The sequence below is a fragment of the Grampus griseus genome, assembly GCF_964374135.1.
Source record: "Grampus griseus genome assembly, chromosome: 10".
NCBI lineage: Eukaryota > Metazoa > Chordata > Mammalia > Artiodactyla > Delphinidae > Grampus > Grampus griseus.
This window is the reverse complement of record NC_139004.1, coordinates 68,124,800-68,144,613: the sequence shown is the minus strand read 5'-3', so window position 1 is coordinate 68,144,613 and position 19,814 is coordinate 68,124,800. Positions and strand designations below refer to the sequence as shown.

At 45.8% G+C, this 19,814-nt stretch overlaps 2 protein-coding genes across 3 annotated transcripts; one reads left to right on the top strand and one right to left on the bottom strand.

Annotated features, from left to right (window-relative positions):
• Nucleotides 1-10,040: 10,040 nt before the first annotated feature.
• On the bottom strand, nucleotides 10,041-19,332 carry PHF7 (PHD finger protein 7; the record flags this gene model as incomplete). 2 transcript variants are annotated; one of them, XM_082664054.1, is made up of 10 exons in its annotated part: nucleotides 10,041-10,159; nucleotides 10,380-10,504; nucleotides 10,929-11,045; nucleotides 11,477-11,583; nucleotides 12,151-12,310; nucleotides 12,768-12,892; nucleotides 13,268-13,369; nucleotides 17,997-18,088; nucleotides 18,478-18,530; nucleotides 19,289-19,332. In XM_082664054.1, 10 exons carry the CDS (start codon nucleotides 19,330-19,332, stop codon nucleotides 10,041-10,043), a joined length of 1,044 nt encoding a protein of 347 aa, XP_082520180.1. The 2 variants fall into 2 exon arrangements, with proteins under 2 accessions (XP_082520180.1, XP_082520181.1); XM_082664055.1 differs by lacking the exon at nucleotides 10,929-11,045.
• Nucleotides 16,056-16,250, top strand: LOC309828570 (translation machinery-associated protein 7-like; the record flags this gene model as incomplete). The annotated part of the gene is made up of 1 exon (XM_082663998.1): nucleotides 16,056-16,250. One exon carries the CDS (start codon nucleotides 16,056-16,058, stop codon nucleotides 16,248-16,250), a length of 195 nt encoding a protein of 64 aa, XP_082520124.1.
• Nucleotides 19,333-19,814: the final 482 nt, after the last annotated feature.

Below are 19,814 nucleotides of genomic sequence, written 5' to 3'. Positions count from 1 at the left end.
AGATAGGGAGAGGGGAGCTGGGGAAGTGTGGGGTGTTTCGAGGAGTGGGCTGTCTTTCCCAGGGCAATGCAAGCTGACCCACAGCCTGGGAGGGTGGGGACGTGGCAGCTCTAGGAGCAAGCTGCAGCTGGTGGTCAGGAAAAGGGGCAGGGCTTTGCCTGGGAGGCCACAGAAGACTGAGGCTTTTGAGATGGGGAGAGGGTGGGAGACCCTAGGACCGCCTATGGGACCCAGGGGCAGGCATTCTCAAGGACTCCAGAAGGCATCAATTAGCCCAGGAGCCAGATGTTTCCCACCCTGGGATCTTTGGTTTCTGCTAAATAAGGGTTTGTCACGGATGGTTCATTTATGAAGCCTTTTTTTCTTTTAAGGGAAAAAAAATGTAGGGGGAAGCTTCTAAGTCCTGCTGGTTCTTGGGGGGTGCTGCTGGCTCAGGTGGCCAGGACGCAATCTGTCTGGGCGTGTAGGGAGGTGTTTTTGCCATCAGCAGTAATGTGTTTCTTGGGCTGGGGAGCATGGAGGCGGAGGAGGAAGAAGACTAAATGAAAAGTTGTTCCCAGCCTGCATGTGAACAAATCAGTGACGCACAAAACCGACAGGAGGGAGACAAGAGCATCAGGTTTGAGATTCCCTCCATTAAAAACCAAGATGAAGGAAGGAGGAAAAAACAGATAAAAAGCAAGACACGGCTTCCTGCCCCACTGAACTCAAACCCAGACTCTGTCTGCCTTGGATTTTATCCGAGCCACCCCCGCACTCCTTCCCCCCACCCCCCCCAGCCCCTACCACCTCTAGAGAACTGGAGTCCGAAAAAGGCCCCTCTTCCCATCTTTGCAGAGTGAGTGAACCAGAAGCACTGAGGTTAACCTGACAGCACTTTGGGAAGCCTCTGGCCTGGGGTAGCTGTGGCTGGGATGTCAGTACGTAAAAGCAGAGGAGGAGGACCGTGGAGGGGAGGAGGAGAGAGAGGCCATGGAAGAGGGTGGGGAGACAGCGCAGAGCCCCAGGAATGGGTGTCAGACCTGCAGCCAGCTCTGCCCCTCTATCCCAGGCTCTGCACTGGCCGCTAGGCTGGGTCCCCTGGGGAAGTTACTCTGGAAAACAGAGGGAGAAGGAGTTAAAAATCCTGAACAAGGAACACCTGCGCTTGGAAAATTGTGGACAGCTTCTACTGGTCCATACCCCACCCCCGCCCCGCTTCCACGGTACCGTGTGTTATTCACTCCTGGAAATGCTTCTATGTGTGAATTCTATTTTTGTATTCATATGTTGAGATGAGCCTTGTGGTTTCTCTGTCTTCAAAGCACGCTTCTCATAATTACTATTCTTTTTATCGTCACCACCCCTGAGAGCTGGTGAGGATAGCACAGGGGTTTTCCACACAACCTGCAAGGAAAGGAATGAAGTTAATACTTACATCACATAATTATTACCATTATTGTATCTGTGTATTTCTGTACTAAATTAACTGATGCCATTTGTGTGAGCTGGAAATGAGGGGCTTTCCCTGTCCTTTCCAGGAGGGAGAAACCACCCTGGGTGGCATTTTCTAGACGGGAAGGAGATGGGTATCAGAGGAAGGAAGGAGTCAGAGGGCTTTGCCTATGAAGCTGAGATTGCTTATTAAATTAGGAAAATCCTGTCCCGCGGGCTTCTGAGACTTCTTGGAACTTCAGGAAAACCTTGAGCCAGGGGTAAAAAATGCTGGCAAAGGGCAGCTGGGCACGTAGGCAGCACTGCTCCTTTTTCACAATAACACTTGACTTTGTGATAGCGACACTTGGCCTGGTGCCTGTCTTCATCAGCCACATACCAACGTATATTAAGACCACTGTGCTCTTGCCTGGGGGGCCAGGCTGTGCTGTGGGAGCTGCAGCTTTGGCAGAGGAGGGGGAGCCCCAGAGTCTGGCCTGCGGGGCAGGATGCAGGAGACGCCTCTCCCCCAGCCCCACTCCCCCAGTGACATCATGATCCTGCCCAAAGAGCAGACTCCACTGGTGCTGGAGGGAGATGGGTAAAGGCAGGGATGCTTTAAAGATGGGAGGGACATCACCCCACCTCACCACAGAGATTAGCCTCTTGCTTGGATGGCCTCCTCAATCTGTGCTATGGACTAGGGGGCTTAACAGTCATCAGTCCCATCTTGCAGCCCAGGCCCTGGAGCAGGACCCCTGCTTTCACCTCCTGGACCCTGCACAAGCACCCAGGCCTCACAGAAAGTGAAACCCTGTTGCCCGGCCTCGGGCAATCACCACCCATCTGAGAAGCATCATCAGAGCACCATTTGGTATGGAGTGCTGGGCTGGGAGGCTGTGTGAATGCAACCTCAGAGCCCCCTTCTCTCCTCGGGTGCACGGTGCCTCTGCTCCCACATCACCACCCCCCACACCCTGAAGACCCCTTGGGCATGGACTTCCCCCAGCCCCTCACCATCACCCTCATCTCCAGCCCTATTTCCTGCCTCAGGGATTTCACTCTATCTTCCTCTCCCAGCTTTTTCCTCTAAGTCTCATACTTCCCCTGGTCTTTGGTCCTGTTTCATGATTTCCCAAACAGGTTTAGAACTGGAAAGGGGCTTCGAGAAAGGGGCTAGTCAAACGTTGTCCTTTGGAACAACTGTCTCATGAGATCCTCGACAATGGTCAAATAAACATGGGATTTCTCTCCCCTTAGCCCCTACAGAGCTGTGCACTGCCTGCTTGCTTGCCCTGTGAAATCCCTGAGGAGCTCACAATGATTTCTCATTAATTGGCATGCCTACTATGTGCTACATGATCCTCCAAAACATGTGGCCCTCTATCCTTTTTTTTTTCCCATGGAGCAGTTACCACCTCATGTTTCTAATGTTTTGAAGAGCATACTTTGGGAAAATGCTGGTTAGATTAATTCCCTCCCTTTACATTTGAGATTAATTTATTAATCTCTGCCTTCTAAGCCTGTAAACTCTGGAGCCCCTGACTTCGCAGATGGAATAGCCATATCTTGGTTTCCCATGGCTGGCACCAGAGCAGGACCTGCCACCCCAGGACCAGGGCTGCCAAGCTGCCAGTCTGCTGTCCCTTGGGCCTGGACTCTGCCCTGCCTCTGGCTCCTGTTCTCCCACAGCCAGCCTGCCTCCCCAGCCCATTTCCTACTCCTCCTGTGTCTGGCATCATCCACTGTGGAGGGCTGGGATTTACCCCAAGCTTGTGGCTGTCCTGCAGTCCAAAAGACTAGTTTCTAAAGAAAGGTGAGGGGCAGGGTAGGGGCAGAATAAGGGCGGAAAACAGCCCTTTTCACTTTCTCAAATGGCTTCTGTGCTTCCCTTTCATTCAGCTAAACCTGGGTCAGGTCCCAGACACCCATAGAATCCTCCAGCTTCAGGAGTGGGCAGGCAGCAGCCATCAGGAGGCAGGTCTGTCTCCTGCCAGGTTATCTTCTCTGTGGGCTCACAATGGCCCCAGATGCAGCTAGAGCCAGGTAGGTCGCAGAGAACTCTCTCGTGCCTCTGCAGTCCAGCAAACTGAGGTGTCTCCAGCTAGCCACATCTCCTTATAAGTAGCAGACAGTTGCTCAGAAACAGACCAATTTCCACCCAAGTTAAGGATTAACCCCAGCCTCACCCAAGTACTAGTCTGCAGGGGCTCTGGCAAGGAGAAAAGTTCAATACACACCAGGATCAAATCCCCAGGGATTTCTGAGATTATAAACTTGGCCCTGGTGTGCAGAAAGAAGGAATGAGTGGGGCTAGGTTTGGGTATAATACCTGCTAAAGAGCTCAAGGATTGTTGGACCCCCACCCTGGCTCCTCTTCCAGACTCACCCACCCTCCTGGTGCACAGGAGATGAAGTAACAGCAGCTGTGGCCCTGTGTCCACTTCCCACTGCCCAGCCCCAGCCTGCCTTTGTGTGAGTACCACTGCTGGCCCCCTCTTCCTTAGAGGCTGTGTCCTAATGAAGCCTTTCACTTTCCCTGCTGGATTTTCATTAAGGAAACTCCTGGTTCCTCAGTGATGCCTTTAAAAAAATCATTCTCCACTGAGGATTGGAAATGCTGCACAGTCTCTAGGGAGGCCTTGAAAGGGATGCCCACCTTCACCCTCACACCAGGCCCCCAGCAGTCAAATAGTAGCTTGTACTCAGGGATTCTGCTATGAGGAGGACTCAGGTGACCAGTCTTGACCCCTTTCCCCCAGGGACAAAGATGACTGGAGCACACCCTAATCCATCCCAATGGGGTGTGTTTCACCGCCAAGAACATCCCATTGGGCAGAGAGGGAAGACCAGGGCAAGGGGACAGTTGTGGGCTGGAGAGGATTCCGAAGTGAATCAAGAGACCTAAAGCAGAGTCCAAGTGTCTGCCATCAAATGGAGGAGACAGTATTAAGAGACACTTAAAGCCCAGATTTGCCTGTTAGAAGGACAAGGGGTCTCTGCTCTCACAGATAAAGGTATAGAAGAATGACATGGCAGACCAGCAGCTTGCTTTATGGGCATGACCTCATCTGTTCACTCTGCCCCCTCCCCACCCCACCCCCCCAGCTGATAAGAATCTGGTGCTGTTTCCTGTAGTCCAAGGGTCTCAGACAATGGTGTGAACGGCTGGCCCTACTGGAAAGGACCATTGTTCAGGGAAGAAAAAACAACACACTAGCACAAAGCCAGGGCAGGACCTGCCTAAATATAAGGGCCTGTTAACATATCTATGATTTCCAAGTGAGGGGACACAATGGGGAATTGTTTCTGGAGAGACTAGATTCCCCTCCAGAATGCTCCTGGGGGCTGGGGATGGCTTTGATGGCCCAGACAGGTCTCAGATGCTCTGTGAGGGACAGACATTGATGGCGCAGATGTCTTCCTGTTTATTAGAGGTGCACTTCAGGGCAGGCCCAAGGAACAAGTTTATACCAAAGACAAGGGGGAGAAGCTCCTGGGCTTCACTCCCTCTGTGGAGGCCTCATGCTGTCACACTGCTCAGAGATCCCAGGGCTAGAGGTGGTTTGCTAGGGAAAAGTGAGATTATTTTCTGAAAAACATCAACTCTTTGGTTTATGGCCTGCAATTGCCATGTTGCTTTTTGGAAAAAATGTACAACGCATGAGACCCTTGCAAATAGCCAACGCCTCTGGAATGGGGCTCCCTGGCTTAGTCTGTTAGGGAGCCTTCTCATACCTAGGAGCCCTTGTGATACTGCAATTCACCTCCAGTCAGCCTGGAAGCACACAGGGAGCTGACGCTGTGTCCCTGGGGTCAGGGCCAATGGAGGTGCTGTTTCTCATAGCAACCTCCTGCCCTGCCAACAAGAAGTTAGAGCCTTTGAACCACCAACCAAAGTCCCTGATGTCAGAGAGAGAGAGAAAGAGAGAGAGAGAGAGAGAGAGAGAGAGAGAGAGAGTGTGTGTGTGTGTGTGTGTGTGTGTGTGTGTAGCAGGAGAGTAGGGCAGAAGAGGAACAGAATCATATTACCCATTCCCCTTGGGACTGGCAGTCCCCATTTTTAGGGGTGAGAGGAGGGCAGCTGGGGTTAGGAGGATCACTTTGGGTCTGGGAGACCATGAAGGCAGTCCTATCTGAGGACCTGACCTATGATAGAAGTGTCATTAGTAACATCTATACTAACCTCTAGATATAACAGGAGCACAACTCATGGATAAACTTGAATGGATGTGTTTAGAACAAGTGAATAGCAGTAAGTCCTGTGCAATCCCCAAATAGAAGCAAGTTTTCATAAGCCCTTCACAACCTTCCACACCTAAAGGGTTATAATCTTCTTCCTCAACATGCTCACAGTGCCCTCTGGTGTTTGACAGTAAAACATCAGGCTTATGAACGCAGGGTTTGAGCACATCCAACAATTCAGTAGACATCAGACTGCCTCTGCATGTGGGGTCCCGAGCCAGACACCATGAGGGGGAGAAAGGTTAATAAGACAGAAAGGTCCCTTCCCATAAGGGGCTTCCAATCTAGAGGGAGAGACAATTATGGGACCAGATGGAGAATGACATAGGCTATAATAGGGGTATAAGCAGAGCTCAGGGAGAGTGCCTAGGGATGAAGAAGTGGCCCTTATGCTGGATCCATCAGGCTGAGGATAGAGGTTATGGCTCTCCAGACTGCAAAGCTCATGCTCAGGGCCCAGTATTTCAGGGTAGCCATGGCAGAGTGCCCATGGAAGGGCTTAGATGTCCATCTCAGCGGGAGCCATCCTAAGTAAAGAGCTAGCAGATGTTTTATGGCAATTAACAGAAGAGTTAAGGATGGATATGCCAAGCAAAGCAAGTGGATATAGGAAACCATGCAGAGAGAAGGCTTTTGCTGCAGTCCTGTGAGGCACAGGGGTCTGAGCTCAACACTGGCAGTGGGATGGAGAGGAAGGCAAACATTTGAAAAATAGTCAAATTGACAAGAAAGAGGGTGGTTGAGCAGAAAAGGAAACATAAGGAGATTCTGAGGTTTCTGGCCCTAGTTCATAGTTCCCACAAAGGTAAGAATTAGAGGAAGCGGAGCAGGTGCTTTGGGGAATTTTTATTTGATGTCTATTCCTACCCTCCTCAAGTGAACTATATGTTCTAGGTCCTAGGTTATAAAATGGTAATTAATTCTAATAGACACATCATTTGTGAAAACAGGTATTTAAAATATACAAGATGAGGGCTTCCCTGGTGGCGCCGTGGTTGAGAGTCCGCCTGCCGATGCAGGGGACACAGGTTCGTGCCCCGGTCCGGGAAGATCCCATATGCCGCGGAGCGGCTGGGCCTGTGAGCCATGGCCGCTGAGCCTGCGCGTCCGGAGCCTGTGCTCTGCAACGGGAGAGGCCACAACAGTGAGAGGCCTGCATACCGCAAAAATTAATAAATAAATAAATAAATAAAATAAAATATACAAGATGAGCCTGGGGCATCTTGTAGTGCCAAAAAGTAAAGAAGTGCTCAAAACCAAACCAAACCAAACAAAAATGAAACACACAATAATGGCAGTATGTGAAAAGGAATAGGAGTCCCAATGGCCAAAGCTAGAACAATCTGAGCAACAAAATAAAGTAGTATTGGATTATAAACCAAAGTATAATATACATATCCATGAGTCCACACTGATATACATGGTTGAATAAATAAATACGTGGGAGAGGATAGGTAAATCTCCCATGCTGAAGAATTCCAAATAATACATGTAGATAATCTGTCCTTAAAAAGGGAGGGGGCATAAATCCCCACTCATTAATTGTGGGCTGAACAGAGTGGCTTCTTTCCAAAATTTACAGTACATAAAGAGGGAAAAGGAGTAACTTTTTCTGGAAAAACTTGGCAAACACTAACTTGGCCAGATGACCAAGATCAACATCAACAGTGATAAGTCATGTTGATCGTATGTAACTTCAATTTGATGCGATGAAAATGGCACTTTATCTGTGTGGTCTTCCTCCCTCAAACCCATAACTCCAGTCTAATCATAAGAAAAACATCAAGGACTTCCCTGGTGGCCCAGTGGTTAAGAATCCGCCTGCCAATGCAGGGGACACGGGTTCGAGCCCTGGTCCAGGAAGATCCCACATGCCATGGAGCAACTAAGCCTGTGTGCCACAACTACTGAGCCTGTGCTCTAGAGCCCATGAGGCACAACCACTGAAGTCCGCGCGCCTAGAGCCCGTGCTCAGCAACAAGAGAAGCCACTGCAATGAGAAGCCCGTGCACCTCAACAAAGAGTAGCCCCTGCTCTCCGCAACTAGAGAAAGCCAGCATGCAGCAACAAAGACCCAATGCAGCCAAAAATAAATTTTAAAAAGAAAAGAAAAGAAAAACATCAGACAAATCCCAATTGAGGGGCACTCTACAAAACACCTGACCAGGGCTTTCCTGGTGGCGCAGTGGTTAAGAATCTGCCTGCCAATACAGGGGACACGGGTTTGAGCCCTGGTCTGGGAAGATCCCACATGTCACGGAGCAACTAAGCCCGTGCACCACAACTACTGAGCCTGTGCACTACAGCCCGTGAACCACAACTACTGAGCCCACGTGCCACAACTACTGAAGCCCGTGTGCCTGTGCTCCACAACAAGAGAAACCACCGCAATGAGAAGCCCGCGCACTGCAATGAAGAGTAGCCCCCACTCGCCGCAACTAGAGAAAGCCTGCGTGCAGCAATGAAGACCCAACGCAGCCAAAAATAAAGTAAATGAATTTATTTTTTAAAAAAGGGAATAAACAATGAACAGGAGGACTTCCCTGGTGGCACAGTGGTTAAGAATCAGCCTCCCGATGCGGGGGACACGGATTTGAGCCCTGGTCTGGGAAGATCCCACATGCCGCGGAGCAACTAAGCCCGTGTGCCACAACTACTGAGTCTCCGCTCTAGAGCCCGTGAGCCACAACTACTGAGCCTGAGTGCCACAACTACTGAAGCCCGCGCACCCTAGAGCCCATGCTCTGCAACAAGAGAAGCCACCGCAATGAGAAGCCCATGCACTGCAATGAAGAGTAGCCCCCACTCGCCACAACTAGAGAAAGCCCACGTGCAGCAATGAAGACCCAACGCAGCAAAAATAAGTAAATTTTAAAAAAAATGTACAGGTGAGGAAAAATAGTCATAGTGTACCACTTGACTCAGCACTGAAGGTTAATTTAACAAAAATTGTGATGCAATTATAAAAGATGGAAGGAATGAACATGGGAAGGTTTTAAAGGTGCTAGATCTTTATGTAATATGATAGTACGTCAAAAATGTCTAAGATTAATATATCAAGAAATGGCTAAAAAATGTGCAGAGTAGTTGCCTTTAGGGAATAGGACTGGGGGTAGTGAAGGATGAATCAAGAGAGTATTTTTCATTATAATCCCTTTAGTATTTCTTGATTTCTTTTTAAAGTATTATTTTGACCCCCACCGCCTCCTTGTGATTCCAAATAAATCTGGTCAAATCCAAATCACTGTGCACATTCAGATGTAAGTCTCCGGGGGTCAGCAACATTTAAACCAAGTTCGCAGCGAGACCCTGCGAACTCGGCACCTGGCAATGGTCCTGAGTTTCCCCCACTAATCCAAATCCCACAAAATCATTAAAAACAAACAAATGTTCTATTCAATTTATCCCAAGACCTTCTGCCAGGTTTCTGTCCTAGCTGTCTTGCTTAATGTCCTGGCATGGCCCCCTTACCTGAGCTAGAAATGCCCGAGCCACCAGACAGGAGGGTTTGAGTGGAGGTGTGTTAGGGTTAGGAAGGTATGCTAAAGACCAGGCTGCCTGGAGTGAGTGGAGCCCCTTCTGTCTCACGTGAGCACGGCAGTCCCTGGCCTTTGAGTCCAGGGCGCCAAGCCTTGCAATAGTGGCCTATTCTCAGTCCAGTGTGTTCTCCTTTGCTGGCTCACTTTCCTGATGAGATCCTGTGTGTTTATTTGCACAACGATGAAATTTCTGTCCCCGCAAAGTCGATTTATCTGCAAAATACTTCCCTCCAAAGCAACATGTCTAATTGAAAGTTCTACACTTAATTCACTGAATTTTATAGAGTAGAAAGGTGCATTTTCCTATTCCTTCACTCTAACCTCCAGATTCCTTAGTATGCTAGATAAATTCCAGAGTGAATGCTTAAGGAGACACCAATGGAGAGAAAACGTTTATTTGTATAATAACAAACGTGGGTGAAGTCAGAAGAGGTATATGAGAACAAGATCAAGGTGGAATAATCTTGCTGGAAAAAGAAGAGTAGAAAAGGCCCTCTGGGAATCAGGCAGAAAGAGCAGAGGTGCTCTCAAAGCCCCAAATGCATCCTGTGGTTGGCATCAGGACTCTGCTCTGAACTCAAGTTCCCCTGGGACTTCTCTTTCTTTGGTTCAGAGTCTCACTGCTAGCCCCCTTTCCTTGGCTCACAGTGCCAAAGTGTTCCCTCCCTCAAACCTGATGGAGGAACACAGCTTTGTACTCAAATGTGCTTGGCAGCGACTAATCAGAAACTGTTACTTGGACTTTTTGCAGCTCTTAGTGATCTTGACACCCTTGGATCGCCAGGAGTGGCCCCTCGTCCTGCAACCAGAGGACTCTGGTTTTTCTAATGAGGAAGAGCCTGGTCAGTCAGTCGAAGAAGGGCCCGGATTCTCTTCCAGGCTGGTGTCTCTGCAAAAATGCCCCCTGGAGTGGAAAGTGCTGTTGCAACAGGGGATGTCACCTGAGTTTTCAGGTGTGTAGTCTGTGGTGAAAGAAAGGTGGGAGAGGCAAACTCGACCCTCTGTCTCTCTCCCAGGCACAGGTCCTTATGCCCCTCCCTAGCCGCTTTCCTCCCCAAACTAAAGTACCAACTAAAAGTACCCATCTGATAGCACACCCTCCTCCTTTCCCAGGCACCATAAGTCCCCCGGACCCCTGACCCCCACCCCAGTTCTGAGACCAGACCACCCCTCCAGTCCCACCTGTGGCTTCAGCAGCAGGCGCACACTCCTCGCACTCCCATTTCTTACAGCTGGATATGAGAGAGGAGCAGTCCCTATGGGTTCCGTGGGATCCACATGTAGCACACAGAATGAGGCTCCACCTCCTATAGGAAGAGCCAAGGGAGGGTTGTGGGACAAATTTAACACTCACTACCACTCTTGGAATGTTCGCTGCAGGCCAGGCCTTTGATGAGGGCTCCCTAGGTATCTTTACTACACATTTTACCCGTGACAGAGATGTGGCTGAGTGCTGATCCCAAGACCTGCCGTCAGGCACAGCCACTCGCAAGGTAGATCGTGGAAGGAACTGGCCCTGAGTGTCTCTCCATGGGGCACAAGGAGAGTAGACCCTGCAGAGAGACCTGTTCACTTGTACATGAGTGAGTCCTGAGCTGATTAAGGATGGGACTCAGCAGCTATGTTCATCCTGAGGTCTGTAGACAAAAGTAAATTTCTTGCGCTTGATAACTGTGCAAGATCTAAGATGGCCCTGATGAGAGATCTTTCTGGCTATGAGGCTTTTCCTACCCTTCATCCTCAAAGCTGTCTCTGCCTTGTTCATACACACAGATGGGGGCATCACAATGCTGATAGCGCTCATACAACTCCGAGAAAGCCCCTGGCTCAAGTTCCCAGGCAGCGTCTCTGCAGTGGGAGAAGAAACAGTGAGTAAGGGACATATGATCAGGTGGTAAAACTTTTGTTCAACAGAACAAAGAAGTTCAACAGATTGCCTGAATACTTTCAGCAAGGCGGGGCTAGTGGCCTGGCAGTGGGAGAGGGGTGAAGCAGATAAGTGGAACACAGGTGTTCCTTAGTTCCACACTGGAATTCAAGAACTCAAGGAATTCTGACCCCCAAAGCACCTTTTTCAGAAACACGCCCACCACCCCTGCTTCACCCTCCCCCCATTTCTTTTTATAATTGAAAAGCTCTCCCTCCACCCTTCCCTCTTCACTGTACATCAGTGCTTCTGCTGCTTCCTCATTCTCTGAACTATCTTCACACTCACCTTCTCTCTAGAAACCTAGGCAACCCACTTCCTGGCTCAATTCCTGCTGTAAAGTTTCTACTACCTGTCTGGAATATGAATTCCCATTCTTAGCATTTCTTGAGGAAATTCTTCTCGATTGTTGCAATGTGGACATTTGAAGAAATGCTTTGCTGATGTGTGGGCATATTTCTGTAAGATAAACATGGAAGATAGTGTTTGTAAAAACACTATCTTTGCACACATTCTTCCCACCCCGCACCCTCGTCTCACAAAGAGGATGTTGCTAGGAGAGCTTGACTAAGGGTTACAGGACAAGGAATATGGATGGGCTGAGGAGAGGGCTGCAAATCCAGGCGTCAGACCAGGGACCAAAAGCTCAAGAGAGTGCCCAGGAGTGCCTCAGCTGTCATCTCCAGTCATGGGGCCTGGCAGTGCTCGACCCAGTAGGGGTCAGGTACCAAGAATACACATTTCCCTTTCCTTCAATCCCAGGAAGCATGGCTGATTTTGAGGCTACTTGACTCATTCTAGGATAAACTCATTCGCTCCAGCCATCCTGAGGATTTTGTTTAGTCTAAATCTTATGATAAAGTCCTACAGGTCAAGGATACCCAGAGACCAGGCTAACTTTCCTCTGGAATCAGTCCTGTATACAGGCCTGCAGCACAGAGCACAAAAGCTGAGATTGCCTGTGCATTCCCAGGGTGCTCAGAACTGGGCCATTGTGGAGAGTCCCCAGTCCAGGGAAAGCCCCACCTGTATGCACTTGCGGTGGTAGGTAGTTTGGCTACAGCACGGACTCTGGATGTTTTCAACACTTGCTTGGGCTAAGTCTTCGCAGCACAAGACACAGCTTTCCTCCCCCACATTCTCCCATCGGATGTCCTGTGTTGGGCGATGTTTCCCACAAAATGATCTGTGGTAGAGTAAATAGACTTGGTTTCTGGTTTGTCACTGATGCAGTTTTCCAGCTGCCCGGCCTAGGAAGGGCAATCAACCACCCAGGCCAGTGTCCACTGAACCTCCACGCTAATGGGGGAGGAGGAGAAGCAGGGCGAAGAACAGCCACATTCCTTCTCATAGCTGCTTTCCCACTGAGCAAAACTCCCGGGACTGTCTCCACAGCCTCCTGCTCCTGAAAGCCCCACTTAGTTCTGAGCAGCTAAGAACCCCAGCTGTTTGTAATTTAAGGAGGGGATGGGAAGCAAGAAGCAACCCCTGTGAAATCGCCAAGTCAAGATACTGTTTCTCATTATTGAATGGAGGAACAGATTCTCTGGTAAATCAAAACATGAGAACTGGACTCTGATTTCATTAGATGCTAAATAACAAATAGCAAAAGGGCAGCCCAACTTTCCTCCTTCATCACTCACTTGTACTCTCCAAAAAATTGTGAAAGGCAACCCCTTTCCTGGCCACAAGGAAAATGGAAGTTCCTGAGGCACTGATCCTTCTGGCAGTTGATGGCAGCTCCCTTTTTCTTGCACACAAAGCAGATCTGCAAATGAGATCCCAGGCAGTGCTCAGGGCCCTAAAACAGACAGACATTCTGTGGCACATCATTCTACGGAACGGAAATTTTTTGAAGCAACAGCCATTCTTCTTCCTCAGTGGACCTAGAAGCTCTAGGGTATGCCGAAGCTGAGCTCCAAGCAGCACTGAATTCTTTTTGGCTTTCTCAGGATGTTGCTCCCTCTCCTCACTTAGGATACTACACCCTAGAGAAGCATGGAACTTAAGAGAAGGACCAGTGGGAAATTCAAGAGTCCTCTGACTTTTAAACTAGCAACTAGGGAAAAGAATAGAAACAGGGATGATGAGAGGAGTATGAGAAGAGGCCCACCCCAAGGCCCCCATTTCAGGGGATTCTAACCTTCTTAGAGGCCCGGGATGCCTCCTTTTTGATGTCCTCAGGCAGGAATCCATAGAAACCTCTATTGGACTGGCCCCTCTGAGGCAGCTTGCTAGATAGGATCTAGAAGGTCAGCAGAACCAGGCTGTCAACACTGATGATCAGTGAAACAGTGCAGTGAGTGATGACAGGGTAAGAGAGCTGAGAAACAGAGCTTGGTGGAATATATATGCATTTACAGGGTAATTTATTTACTTAACAAGCCCTTACATAGCATAAGTGTTGGGTGCTCTAAGTGCTTTTCAAGTATGAACTCATTTAATCCTTGTAACAACCTTAAGAGGTAGGTACTATCATCATCCCCATTTTATAGGAGAAATAACGTGACAGGATCAAGAGCCCAGAACCTGGGCTCTTACCCACCTTTGTGCTACTCTGCCTTTCATTCACTGAGCACTACTTTTGTGTGCTGAGCACTTTGGAGAAACATTCCCTGTGTAGTGACTCATTGTCTGCTCACCACAACCCTGTGATACAGATGCCATTGTGATCCTCATCTTAGAGCCCACTGAGGTGTAGCGCAGCAAGTGACCCGGCTGGGGTCACCCAGAAAGGAGGCAGCAGAGTCGCCTTCACATGTGAGCCCACAGAACCCACACTCTCACTCTCCCGCTGTACTGCCCCTCAGTACAGAATAAATACTCTTCTCAGAGTGTATTCTCCACAGAAAGGGAAACAGGGCTTTCAAATCTCCTGACTGTAGTCATTCTGCCTTATAGGGGAAGGGGAGGAATTGAACTTTTCTTTAAAAACATACTTTAAAGGACCTTTTGTTTCTGAAAAGCCCCCAAAGCAGAGTCTAGAATGGGAAATCAAGGGAAAAGAAGCTAAACTGTTAGGTACCCATGAACAATGAATGTGTACATACTTTGGAGGAATGTCATACCTGAGCCCCACCCCAAGAAGCTTCCAAAAATATTAAGGAGGGTGCTGGACCTACTGCAGCAGTTACATGTAATATGTAATGGGGGCTGAGGTTATCTTAACATTATAGAAAAAGTGAGCCTACGAGGTTATCTTATTTTAACATTATAGAAAAAGTGAGCCTACAAGGTTGGATGACTTGAGGATGCTTGAATTATATCCCAATTAGGCTTAAAACATATCTATGTTAACAGTCTCTCAAGGCTTTAGGACTATATGAGTCCTTTTAAGTGTTATTAATATTTTCTACAATGAACATGTATAATTTCTACAAACAGAAAAATCAGTAGTGAAAGATTAAAAATAATCTAAATGTCCTTTAACAGGAGTTTAATACTTTTTGGTACACCTGTACCATGGAATACCAATTAGCTATTAAAAAAGTGTTCTATATGGAAACAGCTCCATAAATATATGAGGTAAAAAAAAGTAAAATACAAAACACTATGTATAGTATGTTGAAAATTATATGCTTATAAATGCATTGAAATTAAACAAGACCTGACACCAAAACAAGACAGAACTTACAGGAGTGTAAAAGCACACACCAATTTTTCTTATGAGCATAGATACAAAAATGAAACAAAATATTGAATCCAGCACCATATAAAAAGGATTATACATCATGACCAGGCAGAATTTGTACCAGAAATGCAAGATTAGTTTAACATTGAAGTATTCAATCAATGTAACAAACCACATTCACAAAATAAAGAAGAAAAATCATGATCATCTCAACAGATGCAGAAAAAGCATCTGACAAATTCAGCACACATTCATAATACCCTCAGCAAACCAGAAATAAAAGGGAACTTCTCCAATCTGATAAAAAGCATCTAAGAAAAACCTACAGCTGACATCATATTTAATGGTGAAAAATTGGATGCTGTCCTCTAATGTTAGGAACAAGACACAATATTCACTCATACAACTTCTTTTCAATACTAGATTGAAGTTCCCAGCTATTACAATAAGGCAAGAAGAAGAATTAAAAGACATAAAGATTGGAAAGAAAGAACTGCCTTTATTCACACGTGATTGTATACACAGGAAATCCTAAGGCATTTACAAAAAAATTAAAAAATAAAAACTACGAACTAATAAGTGAATTTAACAAGATTGCAGATACAAAATCAATGTACAAAAATAAACTGCATTTCTGTACACCAGCAACAAACTTGAAATGAAATTTTAAAATACCATTTATAATAGCATAGAAATCACAAAATATTTAGGAATACATTTAACAAAATATGTGCAAGACTTCTTCACTAAAAAAAAAAATTGCTGAGATAAATTTTAAAAGACACAAATTAATGGGGAAATATATCATGTCCATGGACTGGAAGATTCAATATTGTTTGTCAATTCTTCCCAAATTGATCCATAAATTCAATGCAATCCCTATCACTATCCCAACAGGCTTTTTTTTAAACGAAAAATTGACAAACTAAATATAAAATGTATATGGAAAAGGAAAGCACCCGATAGCCAAAGCAATCTTGGAAAAGACTGCAGAACAAGACTTAATTTCAAGATGCTGTAAAGCCACAATAATCAAAACAGTGTGGTATTGGTAAGGATCAACACACAGATCTATGACATAAAATAAATCATCCAGATCCACAGATACATGGTCAACTGATTTTGACAAAGGCACTGAGGTAATTCAATGGGTAGGCAAAGATTTCTTGGGACACACAAACAAGCACTAACCATAAAAGGAAAAATAGATAAACTGGACTTCATCAAAATTAAAAACTTTTGTTCTTCGAAAGACATCATTAAGAAAATAAAAAGGCAGGGGGAAGGGGCAGCAGGCACCATGTTGGGCCATGAAGGTGGCAAGAAGAAGTCCTTGAAGCAGCCCAAGAAGCAAGCCAAGGAGATGGGGAAGGAAGATAAGGCACTCAAGCAGAAAAAGGAGGAGGAGCAGAAGAAACTCCAGGAGCTAAAAGGGAAGGGTGCGGGTAAAGGCCCCCTGGCCACAGGTGGAATTAAGAAATCTGGCAAAAAGTAAGCTGTTCCTGGAATTCCTTGGTGGTCCAGTGGTTAAGACTTGGCGCTTTCACTGCCACGGGCCCGGGTTCGATGCCTGGCCAGGGAACTAAGATCCCACAAGCTGCACAGCGTGGCCAAAAAATAAGTAAAATAAAATTTTTAAAAAGTAAGCTGTTCCTTGTGCCTGAGGCAATGATGATTCCATTCCTGTTTAAACATCTGGATTCCCTGCCATAACATCTGTCACCACCTATAGCTATAGCTTGGAACCTTTTGTACATTTAAGAATAAATTTTTGTAAAAAAAAAAAGAAAATCATACAGTGGCTCATCTTGTCTATAGTTTTTCTCAGCCATTTTCTACCTTAGCTATGAGATCCGCATAAACCCAGCGCAGAATCCTGCCAAAGTGTGTTCCTAAGTCCTTGTTCTATCCTGAATTCTGCATCACCTGGAACGAAACCAACTCATTTGAAAAATAAAAAGAAAATTAAAAGGCAAATCACAGACTGGGAGAAAACAGTAAAAACACACATCTCTGAAAAAGGATTTGTAGCCAGAATATACCTGTGCCCCTGGCAATGGAAGTGCGGAGTCTTGACCACTGGACTGCCAGGGAAATCCCAAAACAACTCAACTTCTAAAATGGACAAAATATTTGTACCTACACTTCACAAACGGAAATATGTGAATGGCCAATAAGCACGCAAAAAGAAGCTCAACATTTTAGGTCATCAGAAAAATGCAAATTAAAACAGCAATGAGATACCAAAACACACTTAGTAGAATGGCTAAAATTAAAAAGACTAACAACAACAAGTTGGGACAAGAATATTGTGCAAACAGAAATCTCATAAATTGCTAGTGGGATTGTAAACTGGTACAACCACTTTGGAAAGTGATCTGTCAACTTCACACAAAGTTAAACATAGTTAGTAATTTCACTCCTAGACATTTGCCCAAGAGAAGTGAAAACATGTTTTCACACAAAAAATTGTACGTGAATATGCGTAGCAGCTTTATTCATAATAGCCCCCAAATGAAAACAATTCAAATGTCCATCAGCAGGTGGATAAATAAGCAAATTATAATATATTCATACAATAGAATATAACTACACAATAAAAAGGCACAAGCTACCGACGCATGCAACATGGATCAGTCTTCAAAACACTGTGTTGAGTGAAAGAAGCCAGACACAAAAGAGTACAAATTGTATGGTTTCATTTATATGAAGTATAAGAATAGGCAAAAGTAACCTATGGATCAGAACAGTGATCACCTCTGAGGGAACTGACTGGAAGAGGGTAGGAGGGAATTTCTGGCCTGATAGAAATAATTATTTTGATGGGGGTAGTGTTTACATGGGGACATACTTTATATCCCCATGATATATGAGTTTATCAAAACTCATCAAACTGTATTCTTAAATGGGTACATTCTATAGCATACAAACTATACGTAATTTTAAAAGAATATCAGGAAAAAATAGCTGGAAGAACTGTTGGTAGAATTTGCTGCTGGGGAGAGGGAGAAGGACTGGGAATACTACTAGGGGAAGAGACTTTCTATTGTACATACTTTATACTGTTAGGATTTTACACCAGGTACACACATTACTTTTTAAAAATTAGATTTTAAAAGAAAAAAGCCATTAAGAAAAACAAGCAAACAGGGCAATGGATCTGAGGCTGGATGCAAAAACAGAGCACAGACTGTACAGCAAAGCCATAGGACATTCAAAGCAAAGGGGGCCTTATACTCACAAGACAGAAATAATGCACACTGAGATTGTCTTTCTGAAGAAATTCCCCTAATTTTTCGGGATCCCCAGGTTCTTGAAGGCATAGCCGGCAAACTGGAAGAAAGGATGTTAGGAATTCATTTTGGGAGCATAACGATCTAAGTATAAGGAGGAGTACAGTACTGGGAAGAGGGTCATTTTGACAAGGGATGAAGTGTTATTTGATATCAGTTAGGTTTTCATATAATTTTAGCCACATCTGAGGGAGTTGGCTGCAACTGCTCACTGAGATAAAAGATATACTTTTATCTCAAGTGGCTTTAATTAACTTGTTCCTTGAACTTTGGACATGACATTTAAAAATTACAGTCTCTGAGTTCTTCAGGATCTTAGAGATTCTGGGAAGGAACTGACAGTGAGAAGAGCAAGTTTGCTGCCCTACACAAATGGCCTTTGCTGAGGTCGGGAGGCAGCAGCCAAACAGAACCTCCAGTCTTTCTTACCAGGCCCTGAAGAAGGCTTCCTCTGGGTTACTCTCCTTGTCTTGGCAGATTTTCTATACAAGAGATGGAAAAAGTACAAGGTAGTCTTTGAGGATCCTGTTGGCATCTCTTGTAACATTTCCCTCAAAATGCTATCCATGGGTCTGATGAAGGACCAAAATAGCTAAAGACTAAGACATCAGTTTTCTTCTTCCCTTTCATATTTTTTGAAAGCACAAAACATGCCCATGGAATTATGTGAATTAAGTGAGATCATAGCCATCTTTCTGTTCTAGTGCCTCTATTGCCTGTGTTGACTGAATGAATGCAAGAACAAACCCCCTTTTATTCTTTTACTGTTTCTCCGGTCACCTACCCTGAATCTCAGGTGGTACCGTGTTCACAAGGCATAATAAAATGATACTAAAATTGATTAAGAGTTTCCTATTGCTAGGCAATATTCTTGGCTCTTTATATGTATTAGCTCAGTGAATCTACAGAATGTTCTAAAAAGTGGGTGCTATTATTATGCATTTTCCAGATGAGGAAACTGAGGCCTAAAGAAATGAAATAACCTGTCCCAGGTCACCTAGTTAGCAAGTGTTAGAGCCAGGATATGACTCTAGGCAGAAGGGCTCCACAGCCAGGACTTTGCCAGTAGGGACATCCCTGGGAGGATAGGTTACTGGGCAGCTTCCCAGGGACCACTGGTGTATGCTTCAACATTAACCAACCTTAGCCTCCAAGACCAAGCAAAGGGGACAAAAAATGAAGCATATACTACAGGCCATTGGACAATTTCTCCCAAACTCTCTTAAGTTGCCTACTCTACCTCAATCTTTGATGTTGCTTCTTCTTTCCTTTTATAGTCTTCATTTGCTGCTGCCTATCTTGAATTCTTCTATACTATAATGAGAACAATACCGGCTCTTCCAGCTATAAGTATAAACAAGTCAGCAATTAATTCTGCATTTGGTTATCAAGTTCCACAGGGTCAAAGCAACAGTGCGCTTCACCTCCTCATCCATGTGACAGAATAAAAGCGACACGCCCAGTATCAATGCCAGTAATAGCCAATAATTATTAAATCATGCCCAGAACTGTTCTGGGCATTTTACATTCAACTCGAAAACCCCCCTGGCAATAGGTACCATTTTATCCCTATTTTCAAGATGAGACTGAGGCACAGAGAGGTCACACAGAGGCATTTGCTCAAGATCACAGTTACTGATACACCACAGCGGTATGAGAACTTGGAACTATTGCTTGAACTGGCTAACTTGTTCTTTGTTCTCTTTGTGCCTACTAAATGTATGAGGTAGCACTCAGGAAAAATGCCTCCTTCTGCCCCCAAGTTT